The sequence below is a fragment of the Gymnoscopelus microlampas genome (assembly GCF_963454915.1).
Source record: "Gymnoscopelus microlampas genome assembly, chromosome: 15".
NCBI classification, from domain to species: Eukaryota; Metazoa; Chordata; class Actinopteri; order Myctophiformes; family Myctophidae; genus Gymnoscopelus; species Gymnoscopelus microlampas.
This window is the reverse complement of record NC_139952.1, coordinates 47692989-47714426: the sequence shown is the minus strand read 5'-3', so window position 1 is coordinate 47714426 and position 21438 is coordinate 47692989. Positions and strand designations below refer to the sequence as shown.

At 41.2% G+C, this 21438-nt stretch overlaps 2 protein-coding genes across 2 annotated transcripts in view; both read right to left on the bottom strand.

The window, feature by feature from the left end:
- Positions 1-21438, bottom strand: part of LOC311062402 (uncharacterized protein) — a 700443-nt gene that overhangs the window by 636803 nt on the left and 42202 nt on the right. The window contains exons 12-19 of the mRNA XM_084081416.1: positions 15926-16039; positions 10601-10678; positions 9544-9660; positions 8485-8598; positions 6819-6932; positions 5759-5872; positions 4595-4708; positions 3306-3419 (exon numbers count right to left, since the gene is read on the bottom strand). Of these exons, the coding sequence (XP_083937542.1) occupies positions 3306-3419; positions 4595-4708; positions 5759-5872; positions 6819-6932; positions 8485-8598; positions 9544-9660; positions 10601-10678; positions 15926-16039 (879 nt within the window). The remainder of the gene's footprint in view (positions 1-3305; positions 3420-4594; positions 4709-5758; positions 5873-6818; positions 6933-8484; positions 8599-9543; positions 9661-10600; positions 10679-15925; positions 16040-21438) is intronic.
- Positions 1-21438, bottom strand: part of LOC311062422 (stonustoxin subunit beta-like) — a 55485-nt gene that overhangs the window by 22597 nt on the left and 11450 nt on the right. The gene's annotated exons all lie outside the window — the stretch shown is intronic.

Below are 21438 nucleotides of genomic sequence, written 5' to 3'. Positions count from 1 at the left end.
GAGCTCCCAGTTGCCCACAGACGGATACCAAAACACTCGCCCCAAAACACAGTCGCCCACCTGGTATTCCTAAACGTAACCTCAGTAAACTATGTCTAAACCTAAGCTTATTCCTTGACGTAACATCAGTAAAACTATGCCTAATCCTAAACTTATTTCTAACCTTATCCTCAATAAAACAAATACAAGAACCGCTGGTCTGCGAAAACAAATGGGGGTAGCGTGCATTGGGGCAAGACTTTCGGTTACCCCAGTAGACAGCATCGCAGCAGCTTGCAACTGAACAGACCATCTCCGTGGAGTTATTAAACATGGATTACGTTCACACTAACACCCTGGAGCGATTTAGAAGCACTTTATAAGAAATCTAACACTTATGTTGATTTAACGTTAGTAGGCTACACATGTTTTATTGTTGGACATTCATCATGGCGTTCAGGGCGGCTGAGGGAGAGAGAGAGAGAGAGAAAGAGAGAGGGAGTGAATAATAAATATAATAAAATATGCTTATTAGATCTTGTGGATGTATTGGATATTTGGACTAGTGACTACACGATTATAAAAACTGCAGTGCGGGCCGCTCTGGCTTTTTCTTGGGGTCTGTACCAATCACGATGGTAGGGTGCATGGTGCTCAAGATGCAAACGTTTTTTGGGGGTTTGCTTTGGTAGATGAGCTTTTCATCAATCTGGTGCTGCTTAGTGGTGCCTTGCTTTGCCGTGCGCTTGGAGGCAACACGCGCCTCTGTCTGTTCACAGTCCCAAGTAGCGTCGGTTTTATTATTGACTGTGAAGCCTGGCTCCAAACAGTAACACAGTATGATATATGAGATGAAGAAGAGTTTCTTAACTTATTTTTTAGACCACTGCAAAGTTACTATGAATGGAGTAAAAGTACAAGATTTGCCTCTGCGGTGTGGAGTAGAAAAGTTACCATTATAATGTAATTATATATATATAATTATAATAATAATAAAAGAAAGAGGTGGAAAAACAAGCCCAAAGTCGCTTATAATAAGCAGACATGGCAACATAGAAACAGCGCTGCGCAGAGGTTTCTCTCTCTCTCGCTTTCTCTCTCTCTCTCGCTTTCTCTCTGCTACACTATAAACATGCTTTACACAATGCTTCGATGTAATACAGCATTTAGAGGTTAGATTAACGGGAACAACACAGTTATTTTATTATTATTTCATTATTAGTAGGTATTGGACTAATATGAAGTCCCTTGGCCAGGCTGAAAATGCAAATCATCCATTAACTTGAACAATGAGTGTCGGTGGCCCGGTCTGCGGGGGGTCCTGAGGTGTGAACTCCTCTTCTCTGGGGGAGAGCGGTCAATTTAGCCAAAATATAACGGCTGGGATGGTATATATGGTCTTTATTTCATATTTATAATACGTTTCAGGAAAAAAAAGAAAAAAAAAACGGAGATGATTTGAAACAAATATTTAGGAAAAGTCATGAAAGGGGAACTTTCTCGGAGCTTCATGAGAGAAGTTAATCCACTTTACATTCTCAAAATTGTCCAGAATGACCTGCTAGTCATGCGAGTGTTAAGGCTGATATTGAGTGACCCTAGAAGACATTCCTGAGAAACCAAACCCTTCATCAGCAACCTAGCTTGCCCATATCACAGGATGCTTCCCAGATGGAACCTGACCTTAGCTGAGCTCTAGGGTCTGGGGCGTTGTTCTTCCTCATACACACTACTGTACAACGGTTGGAACACATACCCACACAATCACACAACTCATGCACAGAGAGCGCACACACACACACACACACACACACACACACGCGCACACACACGCACACACACACGCACACACGCACACACACACACGCCTGGCATGGCCAGACAAATATCACTGTGTAGGTATTAGTCTGGAATCTCTGTGTGGAACCTGCATTTCTGAGGGGCAAATACAAAAAATGCCTCTGGTGATAAACCCGCCCCATATTTGCATACTGGGCCCTGATTGGTCCCTCACAACTTCTGAGGGAGAGAAATCCAATCTTTATTGAGAGGGGCCAGCCGCCAGACCTAATCTGCCAAGGGGCATTTTTTATGCAATGGCAGATTCGCCTGGAACCAGGCTACTGAAGTACATCCTTGCATGCCCCCACACACACACACACACACACACACACACGCACACACACACACACACACACACACACACACACACACACACACACACACACACACACACACACACACACACACACACACACACACACACACACACACACACACACACACACACACACACACACACACACACACACATCTGGATCAGAGCACACATACCTCATGCACAAACCTAGAAGACAAGCGTGCACATCCAACACACATGAGTGCAGGGGTCTGCATATATATACTGTGAAGGACAAAGAAACCGGCTTTGTTACCCGGCCCGGTATAATATACCACACCAATTATTTCCTCCCCAAACATGTCTGTGTTGTCACTGCTGTTGTATCCTACTGACTCACCTGCCAGTGAGGAGCCCCCACCGGGAGGACGTAGAGCCTTTCGTCCTACTCCTCCCGCCCGACACTCCCCGCTGACAGGCTCCGCCCCCCAGCCCGCAGGAGTATGTGTAGTGACAAATATCACCCTCCCCCAGGGACCACCAGTGGTCCTTGTGGGGGTACCAGGGGGTCCACAGCGAAATTAGTTAACATAGCATCACAATCATTTTAACCACTTAGCTTTGGCTATTCAAAAATAGCAGATCTACAAGCTCATAGCGCAGCACCGAGTGCGCTATGAGCTTGTAGATCTGCTATTTTTGAAAAAAACTTGAAAATGATGTGAAAATCTTTGAATACATATATATTTTTAAAAATACATTTTTTTACTCAAATCTTTGCTTCTGGGGGTCCCTGGCACAAAACATTTTCAGATGGGGGTCCGCGGCCAAATGTATTTCAGTTTAGGGGTCCTTGGCATGATAAAGGTTGAAAACCACTGGTATAGACACTGGACAAAGCCAGATGCACCACGGTGGATTTGAACCCTCAGACTCCGTGGTGGTGGGCAGCTACTTTACAACTGTGCCATCTGTACACCCATGACTGAGTCTGAATGACTGTGTATTTCTACTGTACATATGCAGACCTCACCATAGGTAGATGCTGATAGAATTAATACAGCTCTATTCAGTGTAATCTCTCACACACACATTTTTATCATCACATACAAATAGGAAAACAAAGTAGCTATTGTAGACTTTTCATTATTTGGATTCATTATTTGTGTCTTTCCAGTTTTAATATCACAGAGATCAGTGATCTTACTTTGTGTTTGAAGGTCCAGGTTCATTACTGAAGTTCAAAGGGAAACGCTTAGACTGATCACTCTTCATAGACACACAGCTGGGTGTTGGAGACTCTGGTCTATGGTGAAGACTTCTGGAATCACACACAATGTTTATGAAATCATAATTTGAGTTGAAAAACTATTTACTGCTCAGATATTACTAGTAATATGCATAGTGTGGCTGCAGAAAATGGTATTATGTACAGTATATATGTCCCCTCAAAACTATGTTTTAAATACTTAAATATCTGGTAAAGTTAAAGTGAAACTCACAAATAGCATGAACGTTTTACAATCTATTCCCTGCAACATTCTTAGTTACACCAACTTTATTCTTGTAGACAAATATTGATATAATATATATAATATTGAATTAAAAATACTATTTGTTGCTGATATTCCTAGTAATCATTGTTTACACTATGGCTGCAAAACAGGGTTGTATGTCTCCTCAAAAGCCATCAGGAAACCATCTTAGACCACAAAAGCCTTAAATACCTGCTGACGTTACAATTTACAATGTAGGCATTTATCAGACGCTCTTATCCAGAGCAACTTACAATAAACAAGGTAAACACAAACATAAAATGCAGAGAGACAGTGCAGTCACTACACTGTGACTACAACTATAACTAGCTAACTAGCTATACAATTAATAACCACAAAGAGCGATTTGTTGGCAGACCTTAGTGCTCTGTCTGGGGCACAAGGCTCCAAAGGTTCAGAAAGGTATAAAGGGAGGATATACATACAGTATATAATGAATGCAACTTCCTTTTATAGCTAAATTGTTGAGGGGTCTGTATAGAGCACACCTCCAAATGTACTGATACCTGCACTCCATGACTGACACAGCCAAGGGTAGGCAACCCAGCCTGGTGGAGATCTGACTTTTCTAGTTTCACATTTAATTGACCATAAACAAAACTATTTATGTTGTATAAAATAATGAATTGTGGTAATCCCTATATGCTGAAGCTTTATTGAGGTAAATGAATCTACTTTCAGAAACATTTGATGGACCTTTAAACCTTTTTTTCAATAGAATGGTGTCTGGCTTTGAAGTGAATAGGTCAACGTTCACTAAAGTCACATTTCACATGATGACATTTATTCATAATGTGATAAAAAATGTATTGACTTTTATACAGTAATTTAAAGGGATTGATGAAAACATGTGACCACATCATGATGACCTCTGTTTTATCATGTTCAATGATCCTTGTCCAGTGTTACTGTTCCAATCATCTGTGTGCTCAATTCAAACCTTTGATCAGTAGAGTGGTGTCTGGATGTGAAGGTAATAGGGTGATCCATGGACCAGTCACTGTTCATGGAGACACAGCTGGGTACAGGAGACTCTGCTCTCTGCACATCAATCCTGCTAGAAACAAAGGGGAATTTCAACCAGATGAAAACTGACTTCAGCTGGGTTAACTGTCAATTAGGGTTCAACTTAGAGCCCTGCACGGGCCGAGAATGTGGGCCCGAGCCCGGCCCTGGCCTGTGGTATTCAGCCCGGCCCGGCCCCTGGCCCGATAGGTGGCGCAATTTTACAGTCCGAGCCCGGCCCGAAGTCCGAGACCTTTTTTATGAATGAATTATTTTCGAGCGTGCGCGCAGCGCAGCTGCAGCTGCTCTCGCGCTCTGATAAAAACAACCCCACAAGAAGTCAAGAACACACACACACACACACACTAAAAAGTACTTGTAGTAGCCTCGTTGTAGTTTTATTAAACGTAACTACTACTATAAAGGTGCTTGGAGCTCCCCGCGAGCCAACTTTTCCTTCATCTTCTGCTTGTCCATCGTTCACTATGTGTGGCTTTTGGTGTGTGTGTTTGTGTGTGTGTCGGTGTTGTTGTCACGTGACTAGCAGCGTGCTGTGCAGCCATAGTGTGCAGCAGGCAGCGCAGTGAGAGACTCGCACAACCGTGATGCGGATCACTATACCGGGGTTTTGCGAGCGGCCGATCATGTTCAATGTTCAATTATCTGCGCAAAATGTTCTGTGAGCCCGAACCCGGCCCTAGGCCCGTTTGTCAAATACAGAATCAGCCCAAGCCCGGCCCGTTTTTGGCGGGCCGGGCCGGGCCGGGCCGGGCCGTGGGCGGGCTCTGGCGGGCCTGCAGGACTCTAACAACTGTAGGAAACCAACCTGGGACATTTTGCTTCCCAGGCAGTCTTTCTACCCATTATATTACTGTTGCACCGTATTTTGAAATGAATTAAGTTAAGCCAGACGGATCCCATGCAGATCCCCAAATCCATGATTGATTGATTAATAAATTAATCATGTGGTTCATAACTGTATTAATATCTATTAATTAACCAGATAATAATGTCAGCTAAACAGCTGCTTAACTATCTGTTATTCCCATCCTTAGTTGTGTTATAGTGTTGTGTATATTATGTAGGAGGATTCACATACTTTGTGTGTGCAGGTCCAGGTTCATTACTGAAGTAAAGAGGTTCTCTTCTAGACCAGTCACTCTTCATAGACAGATAGCTGGGTGTTGGAGACTCTGGTCTGTGGCAAAGACTTCTGGAATCATAAAAATGTTTCTACAATTATCATGAAAACAAAAAAGTCATTTTGTTAAAGATTTGTGTTGTTAGGTTTGTATGTTTAAAAGGGTCAAATCAGTTTTGCCTCGCAACATTGCATCAACAAGCAAACAGAACAAAATTGCAATAAATTGAAAGAAACAGTAAAATATACTACAAATACATCTAGCCCAAAATGTAGCGACCTTTAAACAACACCGATGTTTGTTGTAGAAACAGTGTTTATATATTGTTTTGCTTAATTTTCTCCTCTACCAAATTAGATAATGGTCCCATGAATCATAAACAGGGGCACTCCATACGGTTTGTCTATATTTGCTTCCAGCAAGTTAAAATGTTACTAAGTTTCTGTGGTTTTGTCGGCTCCGAGGACGCTATTGTTAAATGAGATTTGGTTTGTTTACAGTGGGAAGCGAGCCGCACATATGTAAATCCCGGCCACTACATTTGATTGTGTAAAGCGCGGCCTGCTTCCTGATCTGAAGGCACACCCGTGCAAGGGTTGTCAAACGGCTCCCGACAGATCCAAGCAAAGCTATGGATCTGTTCTTGAGAGATTAGTTTCACATTGAATTGACCATAAACAGAACTATGTATGTTCCATAGAATAATTAATTGTGGTAATCCCTATATGCTGATGCTTTATTGAGGTAAATAAATCTACTTTCAGAAACATGTGATGTACCTTTAAACCTTTGATCGATAGAATAGTGCTTTGAAGTGCAAAGGTTGACGTTCACTGAAGTCACATTTGACATGATGATATGTGTTGGTAATTTGATCAAAAATGTATTGCCTTTTATACAGTAATCTAAAGGGGTTGATGAAAACATGTGACCACATCATGATGACCTCTGTTTTATCATGTTCAATGATGCCCGTCCAGTGTTACTGTTCCAATCATCTGTGTGCTCAATTCAAACCTTTGATCAATAGAGTGGTGTCTGGATGTGAAGGTAATGGGTCGACCCATGGACCAGTCACTCTTCATAGACACATAGCTGGGTGTTGGAGACTCTGGTCTTTGGTAAAGACTTCTGGAATCATAAAAAATCATAAAAAAAGCCATTGTGTTAATGATTTTTGTTGTTACGTCCCATTGTATGTTTAAAAGGGTAAAATCATTGAGTTTTGCCTCACAACATTGCATCAACAAGCAAACAGAACAAAATAGCAATACAATAATAGAAACAGTAAAAATATACTACAAATACATCCAGCCCAAATTTGAATAACACATTGAGCGGCCTTTAAACAACACAGAGCCAAAAGCTATTTCACTTCCACCCATAGGTGTTGCCACAAAAGCTAATGTTTGTTGTAGAAACAGTGTTTATATATTGTTTTGCTTCATTTCTTTCCTCTACCAAATTAGATAATGGTCCCATGAATCATAAAGAGGGGCACTCCATACGGGTTGTCTATATTTGCTTCCAAAAACCTCATATGTTGAGGGGTCTCTATAGAGCACACCTCTAAATGAACTGATAGCTGCACTCAACGCCAAGGGCCAAAAACAAAACTATTTATGCTTTATAAAATATTGAATTGATGTCACAGGCTGGCAACATCAACTCCAAGATCCACATTGGAGGCACACGGATCACATGCAGATCCCAACATCCCTGATCAATTGATTAATTAATGAATTATTACGTGGTTCATAACTGTATTACTATCTATGGATTAACCAGATAATGTCGTCAACAGTCTCCAACCTGGGTTTTAAAATGGACAATGACTTTAAGCTAGATCGCCAAATTAGTTCAGTGGTGAAGTCTAGCTTTTTTCATTTGAGACAGCTGTCAAAAGTAAAACCCTTTTTAACCACCCAGCACTTTGAGACAGTAATCCATGCCTTTATTACATCTCGGCTGGATTACTGTAACGCCCTCTATCTTGGAGCCAGTCAGTCTTCCCTTGCTCGGCTCCAGTTAATTCAGAACGCTGCTGCCCGACTTCTAACTGGCACGCGTAGGAGAGAGCATATAACTCCCATCCTCGCCTCTCTCCACTGGCTGCCAGTGCACTTTAGAATCCAGTTCAAGGTTCTGCTTTTTACTTTTAAAGCCTTAAATGGTCTCGCCCCTCCATACCTCTCTGAGCTCCTCCATCCCTACTCTCCTGCCCGCTCCCTCAGGTCAGCTGACCTGATGCTGCTGGAGGTCCCGAGGGCGAAGCGGAAGCTTAGAGGGGACAGAGCTTTTTCAGTCGCTGCCCCCAAGCTCTGGAACGACCTTCCCCTGCAGCTTAGGCAGGCCCCCTCTCTGGCCATTTTTAAATCCTCGCTTAAAACGCACTTTTATTCTTTGGCTTTTAACACAGCATGAGACCTCTGTTCCTGAACTAGCTCCCCCCCTTTTCTTGTTTTGTGTTTGTCTTTGTATTCTGTGTTTTTAGTCTCTGTTTTTACTTACTGTATTACCTATGCACTGTACAGCACTCTGTGGCAGCTGTGGTTGTTTTAAATGTGCTATATAAATAAAGTTGAGTTGAGTTGAGTCAGCTAAACGGTTGCACAACTATCTGTAATTCCCATCCTTAGTTGTGTTATAGTGTTGTGTATATTATGTAGGAGGATACACATACTTTGTGTGTGGATGTCCAGGTTCATTACTGAAGTAAAGAGGTTCTCTTCTAGACCAGTCACTCTTCATAGACAGATAGCTGGGTGTTGGAGACTCTGGTCTGTGGTAAAGACTTCTGGAATCATAAAAAATGTTTCTATAATTATCATGAAAACAAAAAAAGTCAAGAGTTTTGTTGTTAGGTCCCAGTGTATGTTTAAAAGGGTAAAATCATTGAGTTTCACAACATTGCATCAACAAGCAAACAATAAAGCAATAAATTGATAGAAACAGTAAAATATACTACAAATACATCTAGCCCAAAATGTAGCAACCTTTAAACAACACAGAGCCAAAAGCTATTTCAGTTCCACCCATAGGTGGTGCCACAAAAGCTAAGTTTGTTGTAGAAACAGTGATTTTTTATTTATTTTTTTTACTTTATTTTTTTCCTCTACCAAATTAGATAATGGTCCCATGAATCATACACGGGGCACTCCACACTGTTTGTCTATTTTGCTTCCAAAAACATTGTGGGACGGGGCATATTTCTTACTAAAACGCCATACAGTATATAATGAATGCAACATCCTTTCATACCAACATTGGATTCATATGTTGAGGGGTCTCTATAGAGCACACCTCCAAATGTACTGATAGCTGCACTCCATGCCGAGGGTAGGCAACCCAGCCTGGTGGAGATCACTTTTCTAGTTTCACATTGAATTGACCATAAACAAAACTATGTATGTTCCATAAAACAATGAATTGTGGTAATCCCTATATGCTGATGCTTTATTGAGGTAAATAAATCTACTTTCAGAAACATTTGATGTAACTTTAAACCTTTGATCAATAGAATGGTGTCTGGCTTTGAAGTGAATAGGTTGCCGTTCACTGACGTCACGTTTCACATGATGATATGTGTTGGTAATTTGATCAAGTATGTATTGACTTTTATACAGTAATTTAAAGGGATTGATGAAAACATGTGAACACATCATGATGACCTCTGTTTTTTCATGTTCAATGATGCTTGTCCAGTGTTACTGTTCCAATCATCTGTGTGCTCAATTCAAACCTTTGATCAGTAGAGTGGTGTCTGGATGTGAAGTTATGAGGGTGATCCATGGACCAGTCACTGTTCATGGAGACACAGCTGGGTACAGGAGACTCTGCTCTCTGCACATCAATCCTGCTAGAAACAAAGAAGAAGAGTGTCCAGCTTCACCCAACTGAAAACTGACTCCAGGTGGGTTAACTATCAATTAGGGGTTAAGTGCCTTGCTCATGGACACCTTTACACATAGCTGGAGCTCGAACCTGAGACGCCCCCCCCCGCCCAGGCTTTCTACCCATTATATTACTGTTGCACTTTATTTTTAAATACAAAAACAATAATAGCTGCAGATGGAAATGAGTTAGGTCCAAGCATATTTTAATAATGTGAATGCATGTTTCTTATCTAACTCTTGATTTTCTTCATCACTGATGCTTTGATGAGGTAAACAAATCTACTTCCAGAATCTATTGATGTAACGTATGACTTTCAGTGAAGACATGTTTCACATAACTACATTCATAGCTTACACTGAAGAATACAGACAACAAGCAGAGAGAGGAGACTGCTTGCCCAGAGTGAACTCTGTTGCATGGCGTTGTTCGTGTATTTAGTTTATTACAAACACAAAAAAGAATAATTGTTCACTCTAAACATGCATAAATTGTGCCAACGAAGCCTAACAATGCTTTTCATCTTTCATATACAACCTTTGAACGATATATATCCGGCGACCCATTAGACAAATTGACAATTGACAAATGTAAAGGTTAGTGTGAAGCTTAGTTATAGTGTGCATTTGACACGGCACCTTGCACACCTGATGGTTTGGATACAGCATTCATTTACATGCCAGTAGTGTTATAGCGTTGCCATATCTTTTAGAGGTAGATTATGAAAAATGATGTTTCATCCTTGTTGAAATATATAACTTTAATGTTACAATGCAATGGAATGTTCTAAGTAAAAAAAAATCCATGATTTAAATAATGAATCCATTAATTAATGTAAACATCTGTTACTCCCATCCCTAGTTGTGTTATAGTGTTGTACATATTGTGTAGGAGGATTCACATACTGTGTGTGTGGAGGTCCAGGTTCATTACTGAAGTTAAGAGGTTCTCTTCTAGACCAGTCAGTCTTCATAGACACATAGCTGGGTGTTGGAGTCTCTGGTCTGGAATCATAAAAATGTTTCTAAAATTATCATGTAAATTAAAAAATCATATGCATGCTTTTCTGAATGTGTTAAAAAAAAGAAAATATTATTTAAAAACACAGTGCAGTCACACACGACAGTGTGCGTCTGGCTACGCCACACTGAGACAGATTATTCACGCCTCCCTTTTGCCTGGGGGTATTCTACTAATGTCTTCTAAATCCTAACAGTTTAAAAAAAGAAAAGAAAAATAAGTTGCTCAGTGGTTCTCAAACCTTTTCATGTCAAGGACCCCAAAAATGACATGTATTTGGCCGTGGACCCCCATCTCAAAATATTTTGTTCCAGGGACCCCCAGAAGTAAAGATTTGAGTTAAAAATGTTCCCTTTAAAAATATATATAATCAAATATTTGCACAAATTTACACAATGTTTCTAAAAAATAGCAGATCTACAAGTTCATAGCTCGGCAATCGGTGCCGCGCTATGAGCTTGTATATCTGCTATTTTTTTTTATAGCCAAATAAATCTAAAATGAAACAGCTTTTTTCCTGGTCTTAATGGATTAACTAATATATACATGCCATGTCTTGTTTTCTTTCTTTTTCTAGTAATTTGCACGTTATTTAGCATTGTGTAAAGCTGAACTTAAAGATAATTGGGGTGATTTTGAGTATCGGGGGTGGGTTCCGTACCCCAGCCTAGATCTGAAGTGAATGTCGGGCATGATTATCCAATTTTCAAACATGTTTGATATTTATCCGGATCATTACTGTCCAAGTGGAACGACACACGATGTTGAGTGAATGAGAGACAGGCAGTCTACACAGTGAGACAGATCTGAAGTGAATGAGAGACAGATTAGTGGAGCGGCTAAATGCTTTTTTCTGGCAGAATCTTTCAGTTGATGATAAAAGCGTGAAAATTGGCATGAGCAGTCTCCATGGGTCACTTGAAAAGAATATTGTCTGAGCCATTTGTAATTTCAAGATGGCGGCCATTTTTCAAGATGGCCGATACCTTAGTGGGCAGTTAAGTGATATGATGGTTTATTTGGTGATACAAGCATGAAAATTGGCATGAGCAGTCTCTGTGGATCACTTGACAATAAGCCACCCACAGCTACTTGAAATTTCAAGATGGTGGCCATTTTTCAAGATGGCCGACACTTTAGTGGAGCATTTAAGTTATATAATGGTTAATTTGGTGATACAAGTATGAAAATTGGCATGAGCAGTCTCTGTGGGTCATTTGACAATAAGTCACCCACAGCTACTTGAAATTTCAAAATGGCGGCCATTTTTCAAGATGGCCACCACCTTAGTGGAGCAGTTAAGCTTAAGAAATCATTTAGTTGGTGATACAAGCATGAAAATTGCCATGAGCCGTCTCAAAAGGTCATTTGACAAGAAACCGCCCACAGCCACTTGAAATTTCAAGATGTCTGCCGTGCGCCATGTGGATCCTTAAATGATACCTTTTCTCATAGAAATGTATTGGGTTCCTCAAAAAGCTCTGTCAAGAGAGGTTGTTTGACTGTGTTTTGTCTGACTCCTCGCCCACAAGCTGTCCAGTTTGGTAAAACCTGTCAGGAGTTGCCTCCCACCGGCATAGCTCTCAGTGTTCACTGAGGTAGGCTTACACAAGCTCCCTTACCACGACAAGGTAACAGTCACAAGGGAGGATAATATATATATATTTTTTTTTAAACTAACAGCCATTACATGTGTCAAATAGATACTAAGGGGTGGGGAAACAAAAAATAAGATGAATAAATTAACACAGTTGTGGTGCTGATAAGCACAGTTGTGGTGCTGAACGGACAGTGCTCCAAAATTATGAGCAATGGCTAACACTGAATGGCAATAGCCACGGAACCATGACAAACTATACTAAGGAACTAAACTGAAAATGTGCTTCACTGTTAGATATGGCAGTGGAAGGTAGTGGAAGCAATGTTACAAAGTAACAACTGAAAATTACACAGTAATAGACTAGATACAAAGTAAAACATGATGCGCCGATGTGGCGAGGGGAAGCCGAGCCATAGGCCTACCCTTGAAAACACAGAGGACAACGGGGAATAACTCTGGCAAAATAAACATGCAAATATAGGTTCTAGCAGGGGCAATTACATAGGCATGTGAAACTGGGTCCATATCTGAAGCACTTACACCTTCCAGTACATGCCTTGGTGCACCCACAATTGGTCAACTCCCAACAACTCTCCGCAATAGGTGGAAGTGGAGTCCAGAAGACTTTCCACTTCTCGTCCTGTTCCACCCATCCCCAGTCAGATGGGCTCGGCATTTGTGGAGGTCGCTTCAATGCCTGTCCCCACACGTATCCAGCCTCATAAGAAGCACGTTTGGCATGCTCTTTGAGTGCTGCTTGAGTTGGCAGGATCAAGTCATATCGTCTTTGCTTTCTGGCAAAGAGATCAAGCCTGGCCTCGTTCACAGTTGTGACATCACTGGACCGGTCATACATTAGATCTTCTTAGTCTCTTGACATGGATATCTTTGGTATCTTCAGTGTCTTCAGCAGATGTAGATGCTCTCTTTTGGGCCCTTTCCAGCTCTGTGTTGTTGAACAGCTTGAATGATATGTTGCTCTGTTTCTTGTGAATGTGCTTTCTATGCCATCACCTTCATCTAGTCTGGTTGGACTAAGTAAGATAGGCAGAGCATTGATCTTATGAAATAATGGAACATTTCTTGCAATGGTATCATGACCAGTACGATCGTGCTCTCTGTTGAATAAACTTGGCTGAATGAGTTTTTCCTTGGTGACCTGCTGACAAATGAAACATCTGTCCCAGTTAGTTTTCACAAGTGTTATGATGGCTTCTGCCATGTCTGCAGCATAGGCAGAGGCAGAGGGTTTATCCTTTTACCACCTTTTACCAAGCACTTTGATGTATGGGATACAACTAAGTTTGTGCCTTAACCCAACACTTAGTCCGATCGTTCATCCAATGCCATTTAAATCCCATGCGATCTGTACACCATCCGGTTAATTAAAACCCCATTAACCTTGGCTAGGCTCTCCCGCGCTGGCACAACCTGTCAATTCAGGTGCGGCTATGTAACTGTTTTGGGGTAAATTAGACAGCATTTGGGATACTAACTTTCAATTAGCTGACATTGAACCCCACTCTGAGGTTTAACAGCAGTGATATATCACCAGTGTGCCCTGGTAGTGCAGATATTCACTCTTATCTAATCTATCTATGATCAACAAATCAACACAACTGTTTTAGCATAATAATAATAATAATAATCGTCCTTAATGAAAAACAAAACGTACATTTCTATGAGAAAATGTCTTTTGAGGATCCAGGGGGTGACCATCTTGAAAATAGAAATTTCAAGTGGCTGGGAGTGTTTTCTTGTCAAGCAACCCTTAGAGACTGCTCATGCCAAATGTAATGCTTGTATCACCAAATAAACCATTATATAACTTAATTGCTCCCCTAAAGTGTTGGCCATCTTGAAAAATGGCCGCCATCTTGAAATTTCAAATAGCTGTGGGTGGCCTATTGTCAAGTGACCCACAGAGACTGCTCATGCCAATTTTCATGCTTGTATCACCAAATAAACCATCATATCACTTAACTGCCCACTAAGGTGTCGGCCATCTTGAAAAATGGCCGCCATCTTGAAATTACAAATGGCTCAGACAATATTCTTGTCAAGTGACCCATGGAGACTGCTCACGCCAATTTTCACGCTTTTATCATAAATTGAAAGATCGTAGCACTTAGCTGCTCCGCTAGATGTGAAGTAGACTGAGAGAACGAGCCCCATCCATGGTCTCGAAGGGCGGATCCAAACCCAGGCTATAATGTGTCTTTTCAGACATATCACGTATCAAAATTATCTCAAAATCATCTCTAGCAAAGAAGAGATTACCTATTTGGGATGTATTCTTGACAAATACATGACAGGTGAAAGCATGGCTACAAAGGTGATCAAAAGAGTAAACCAGAGAACCAGATTTATAGGCAGAGTTTCCCCTTTTGTCAACAAAAATTCCCTCGGGACCCTCTCAGGGGCCCTGATTCAGCCCCTTTTTGACTATGCTTGCACCTCTTGGTACTTCAACACCTCAGTGTCACTGAAGACTAAGGTTCAAACCTCCCTAAACAAACTGATTCGACTACTTCTCGGACTGGGGCCCATGACCCACCTCTCTCCCACTCATTTTGCCAGCCTAGGTTGGCTCAGGGTAGAAAACAGGATTAAACAACTACAAATGGGATTGGTCTTCAAAATTGTAAATGTAAATTTGCCCGAAATGCCCCCTATACCCGCATATCTGTCTAAATACCTCCAAAATGTTAGTGACACCCACAGTCACGAAACTAGAGGGAGCGCTACCAACGATCTGGTACCACCCACCCATAAAACAAACATGGGCAAATTCTCCTTCTACAGCACTGCCACCAAGGTTTGGATTAGTCTAACCCCATCCCTCAAAAGATGCAGTTCGCTGGGCTCATTTAAAACAACCTTAAAAACTCACCTTTCTGGGGGCAAAAAGAGGAGGTAGTACCAGTACCCCCCCCCCCCCACCCCATTTTTTGTACATATGTTTAAAAACAAAAAAAGATGCATCTTTGTTTGTACATATAGTGTTATTTTCTCTGTATTTTGTGTTGATATTTGAACTGTTTGGTTGCTACTATATGTGACCAAATTTGACTAGGAGACAGTCATCTAGCATTTTTTCATTTACATTTTTTCATGTCATATGAAAGCAAGGAATCATAGCAAAATAATGATTTATTGGTAAATAAGATTGAGTGAATAGTTTTGAAACTACGGCTTATAGAACCGAAGTCAAGTTAAAACTCTTAAGTAGAGAAAACACCACTTGAATTAGAGGTTGGGCTATTAACTCATTTTTGAAAAAAAAAAAAAAAAAAATCTGCTTTCCTGAAGAATGGGCACCAGCGAAATGACTGTACCCCAGACAAAAACTGTCACATATATATTTATGAACTGAATACCAAGGACCTCAATGGAAACAAGACCGCAAGGACTTTTTTGGACGTTGTACGTCGTAGTGTGTGCATGTTTAAGAGAATCCCATGAGGGAATCTTATAAGATTCTCCTGTAGTTTGTGATGCTACCAGAATTCCAAATAGTTTAAGATTGAAAATAAATTATACAAAAAAATCCTGTAGTGTGAGTGCAATTTTATAGTGTTGTGTATATTGTATAGGAGGATTCACATACTCTGTGTGTGGAGGTCCAGGTTCATTACTGAAGTTAGGAGGGTGTCCTTTAGTCCAGTCACTCCACATAGACACATAGCTGGCTGTTGCAGACTCTGGTCTGTGGTAAAGAATTCTGGAATCATATACATATTTCTATAATTATCATGTGAATTGAGTCAATTTGTAGATTTAATTTTCAAGTCCCATTTTACATCTACAAGGGGAAATGTTTTGTGTTACGCCAGACAACATTGCAGCAACAACATAAGAAAATGACAAATAATATTATTAATGACAGAGACAGTACAATTTTACAAAAAATACTGTACACTAACAGTTGATAGACACATAAGTCTATACATGGTTTACATAGTTTATTACATAGATAGCACATGCACACAAGCAGCCAGTATGTATAGTTCAGCTTCAGCACTGAACACCACATTGTGATTTGTACGACTTCATTCACAAACTGCACACACAGTAACTTACACATAGATACACTTTGAACAGGGAGGATATAATGTTATAGGATAATTAGGATAATTCCTTTTTAACAGGTTGTTCATGAAAGTCCTTGCGGTCTTGTTTCCAATGAGAACCTGTGAGCAATTAGGGGTTAAGAGTCTTGCTCAGGGACAAATTTAATTTAATCGAGACATATGCTGACCTGGCCTGGAATCGAACCTGTGGCAACCAGGGCCTCTGGCTCCATTGGCGGGCTCACTAACCACTCAGCTATGGTCGCCCCGTTATTAGATGGTATGTCTGTAGTGTGTGATGCCTCATTGTTTTAAAATCTCGTAGTATGTGCATGTTCAAGATAATACCATGAGATAATCTTATAAGATGATCCTGTAGTCTGTGGTTCAACCAGAATTCCAAATCATTTAAGATTAAAAAAAAAAACTAAATTGGGAATGCAGCTTTATATTGGTGTGTGTGTATATTGTATAGGAGGATTCGCATACTGTGTGTGACGAGGTCCAGGTTCATTACTGAAGGTAGGAGGATAATCTTTAGGCCAGTCACTCTTCACAGCCACACAGCTTGGTGTTGGAAACTCTGGTCGGTGGTAGAGACTTCTGGAATCATATAAATGGTTCTACAATTATTAATGTGAATGAAGAGGTCATTTGTTCATCATTTGTTATTGTTACGTCCCATCTAAAAGGGCAGATGTTTAGAGTTTTGCCTCACAATATTGCAGCAACAAGAAATCAGAAAAACAGCAACATACGTGTTATACTAGTTTTACTAAAAATACAGTTCAAGTGTTGTGTATATTATGTAGGAGGATTGACATACTGTGTGTGTGGAGGTCCAGGTTCATTACTGAAGTTATGAGGTTCTCTTCTAGACCAGTCACTCTTCATAGACCCATAGCTGGCGGTTGGAGACTCTGGTATGTGGTAAAGACTTCTGGAATCATATAAATGTTTCTATAATTATCATGTAATTATCATGAATGAGTCAATTAGTTCAATATTTGTTATTGTTACAAAATATTATGATTGTTCATAAAATGATAATTATTAATGATTATAGAAAAGTACAGTGTTAGTGTTGTGTATATTGAATAGGAGGATTGGCCTACTGTGTATGTGGAGGTACAGGTTCATCAATCTTCATAGACACAGATGGAGGCTCTGGTCTGTGGATGAGCTGTTTGTCAGGTCCCTCCTCCTCTCTCTCCTCACAATGACTCATCTTTGGTCTTTATTAAACCTGTGAATATTGCACACACACACACACACACACACACACACACACACACACACACACACACACACACACACACACACACACACACACACACACACACACACACACACGCTATTCACGTTCCTGATTTGTCAGTTTGCCCCCGATGTTCCAACATGGACATTGCAGCCAACAGAAGCATGACTGTCAACAACACTACTGCTCTGACAGTAGCAGGCAGGCTACCGTTAGCTTGTTAGCTTAAACAATGTTCAACAACACTACTGCTCTGGATAGCACCATGAAGGCTACTGTTAGCTTGTTAGCTTAAACAATGTAAAACAACCCAGCTGCTCTGACAACAACATGTAAGCTATCGTTAACTTGTTAGCTGGATCACTGTTTAACAACACTACTGCTCTGAAAGCAGCTTGTAGGCTACCGTTAGCTTGTTAGATTAATCACTGTTCAACAACACTACTTCTCTGACAACAGCATGAAGACTACCGTTAGCTTGTTAGCTTAAACAATATAAAACAACACTACTGCTCTGACAAAAGCAGGTAAGCTATCGTTAGCTTGTTAGCTTAAACAATGTTCAACAACACTACTGCTCTGACAGCAGCATGCAGGCTACCATTAGCTTGTTAGCTTAAACACTGTTCAACAACACTACTGCTCTAACAGCAGCATGCAAGCTAACGTTAGCTTAAACACTGTTCAACAACACTACTGCTCTGACAGCAGCATGTAGGCTACCGTTAGCCTGTTAGCTTAAACACTGTTCAACAACACTACTGCTCTAAGAGCAGCATAAAGGCTATCGTTAGCTTGTTAGCTTAAACATTGTTCAAAAAAAATACTGCTCTGAAAGCTGCACGCAGGCTGTCGTTAGCTTGTTAGCTTAAACACTGTTCAACAACACTACTGCTCTGGATAGCAGCATGCAGGCTACCGTTAGCTTGTTAGCTTAAACACCGTTCAACAACACTACTGCTCTGGATAGCACCATGCAGGCTACTGTTAGCTTGTTAGCTTAAACAATGTAAAACAACCCAACTGCTTGGACAACAGCATGAAGACTACCGTTAGCTTGTTAGCTTAAACAATGTAAAACAACACTACTGCTCTGACAAAAGCATGTAAGCTATCGTTAGCTTGTTAGCTTAAATACTGTTCAACAACACTACTGCTCTGACAGCTGCATGCAGGCTACCATTAGCTTGTTAGCTTAAACACTGTTCAACAACACTACTGCTCTGACAGCAGCATGCAGGCTACCATTAGCTTGTTAGCTTAAACACTGTTCAACAACACTACTGCTCTAAGAACAGCATAAAGGCTACCGTTAGCTTGTTAGCTTAAACACTGTTCAATAACACTAGTGCTCTGACAACAGCATGTAAGCTATTGTTAGCTTGTTAGCTTAAACACTGTTCAAAAACACTACTGCTCTGAAAGCTGCACGCAGGCTATCGTTAGATTGTTAGCTTAAACACTATTCAACAACACTACTGCTCTGGATAGCACCATGCAGGCTACTGTTAGCTTGTTAGCTTAAACAATGTAGAACAACCCAACTGCTCTGACAGCAGCATGTAGGCTACCATTAGCTTGTTAGCTTAAACACTGTTCAACAACACTACTGCTCTGAGAGCAGCATGTAGGCTACCATTAGCTTGTTAGCTTAAACAATGTAAAACAACACTACTCTGACAACAGCATGTAAGCCACCGTTAGCTTCTTAGCTTAAACATTGTTCAACAACACTACTGCTCTGACAGCAACATGTAGGCTACCGCTAGCTTGTTAGCTTAAACACTGTTCAAACATGTTTAAAGCTAAACTGTATAAACTGTGTGGCTGCATTTCAACTGAAAGGATTCTAACACTGGGACATTGAGGGACCTATTTTGCACGTCTCAAGTACCAAATCTTATGACTTAACTTAACACATGGAGGCGTGGCCAATGCATTTTGGTCACTGAAAATAGTGATGCAACATTGGCCACGCCTCCAGGTTTTAAGTTAAGTCAGAAGACCTGGTACTTAAGACCCACAAAATAGGAACATGTCATATTTAATGAAACATCTGTGATAAATGTGATTTACTTGAAAGCAGAATCATGACCCGTGTCCACTATGTACATGAAGCTCTATTTAGACTCATTTGCATAATGGAGTGACTCAGAGTCATAGAGTTACACACCCGTAAGGGTCCATGTGGAACCCCCTCAAGGAACCATGAGGGTCCCTGGACCACACTTTGAGACCCTCTGGTGTAGCAGAGTGTTTCCAGTGAGTCAACACCCTGACTCTGTTTGACCAGAATGGAACACAACCTTTATTAGCATCTGTGAAGGAAGTAAGGAAGAGGCCCAATTTATTTCCAATAGGGCATAGCAGTGGCGGCCATTTTGTGGTGCCACATATGGAAAACCCAATGTTTTTTTCCCCATAGAGATTTCTGAAAAATATTTATATAAATTTGTTTAAGCCTGGAACCAAGACATCCAGACTCCTGGTGAATCATGACCATAAAACATTTGATTATTTTATTTACTATTGAATATACTATTAAATATAATATAATGTAATTATATCTAACTATATAAATGGCGACCGACTTCCGCACCCTCGGTGGGGACACCCCACAGCTCTGTTATGGAATAAACAACGCACCGCCAGACCACATGTCGCCAACTGACTCGCCACGGCGGCCGCGCTGAATTTACGCGTCGCGTAGGGGACATCTCATTGCTCACTACACCTTTTCCACCGCGCAACATAATTAATTCTACTCACCAAATGTCGGACAAAACGGAAGGTGAATCACTTTCGTACCGTTTACCGTGCACACCACCGACACCGAACGCCGACGGGTTTCGCCGAAACAACACGAGCGGCCGCCATTGCACTCTGCCCATGTCCTCCACAACACCACACACGCAGCTCCTTTGCTTCAACCCCCCCCCCTTCTTACGTACCTCCTTTGTTCCACCCAGGCCGTTACTTTCACTTCACTCATGTCTCGATCACAATATGTCCGTCCTTCACGTGCCATGTTCATCCCAAACACACAAACAAACAGCGACGGCCACAGCACAGCACGTTGCCCAGGCTAATGTGGTAAACAAACCGTTCTAGCTTCATGACACCAAAGGACTCGACAGTGATGTCATCATTATGCAACCCGGAAGTACAAATACCAAGGATACGTCAGTGATGTCAGTCGGGTTGCCAGGCATGCCAGGTTCTCTAAAAACAAGCGCCAGAAACAAGCAACCACCTTCATGACAAAAAAAAAAAACACCGTAGGGGTCCGCAATGTTCCAGGGGTGTCCCCGCGCGTCCCAACACTCCACAGGGGCTCAGTGGACCAGCAGGGGGTCCGCGGACCCCCTGTGGACCCCCTGAAACATGAAAAATATTATTTCTTCTAATTTTTGCCTTTTTCAAAAAAACTTTTCCACAGTTTCACTCCGGCGATTTGGGTCCCCCAATATACACGCGGCCACGCTGGGCCCCGTGCGCGGCTGGGGTTGAGGGGGGCGTAGCCCCCCTCAACTGTAGTATATGAAATCACAGAGACAGCCAGAGGGATGGTTGGAACTACAGACAGAAAGACAGACATACAGTCAGACAGGCAGACAGGAACTGAAAGCAGCAAGGACCAACTTCCTCTGTGGTCACATCACATGATTTACAGTAAACTGCCGAGGAGACTCACTATGAAAAATGTCAGAGTCATAACTCATTACTTATGTTTACTATTATTATTATTACCCCCATAATGATATGTATTTGGCTGCAGACCCCCATCTCAAA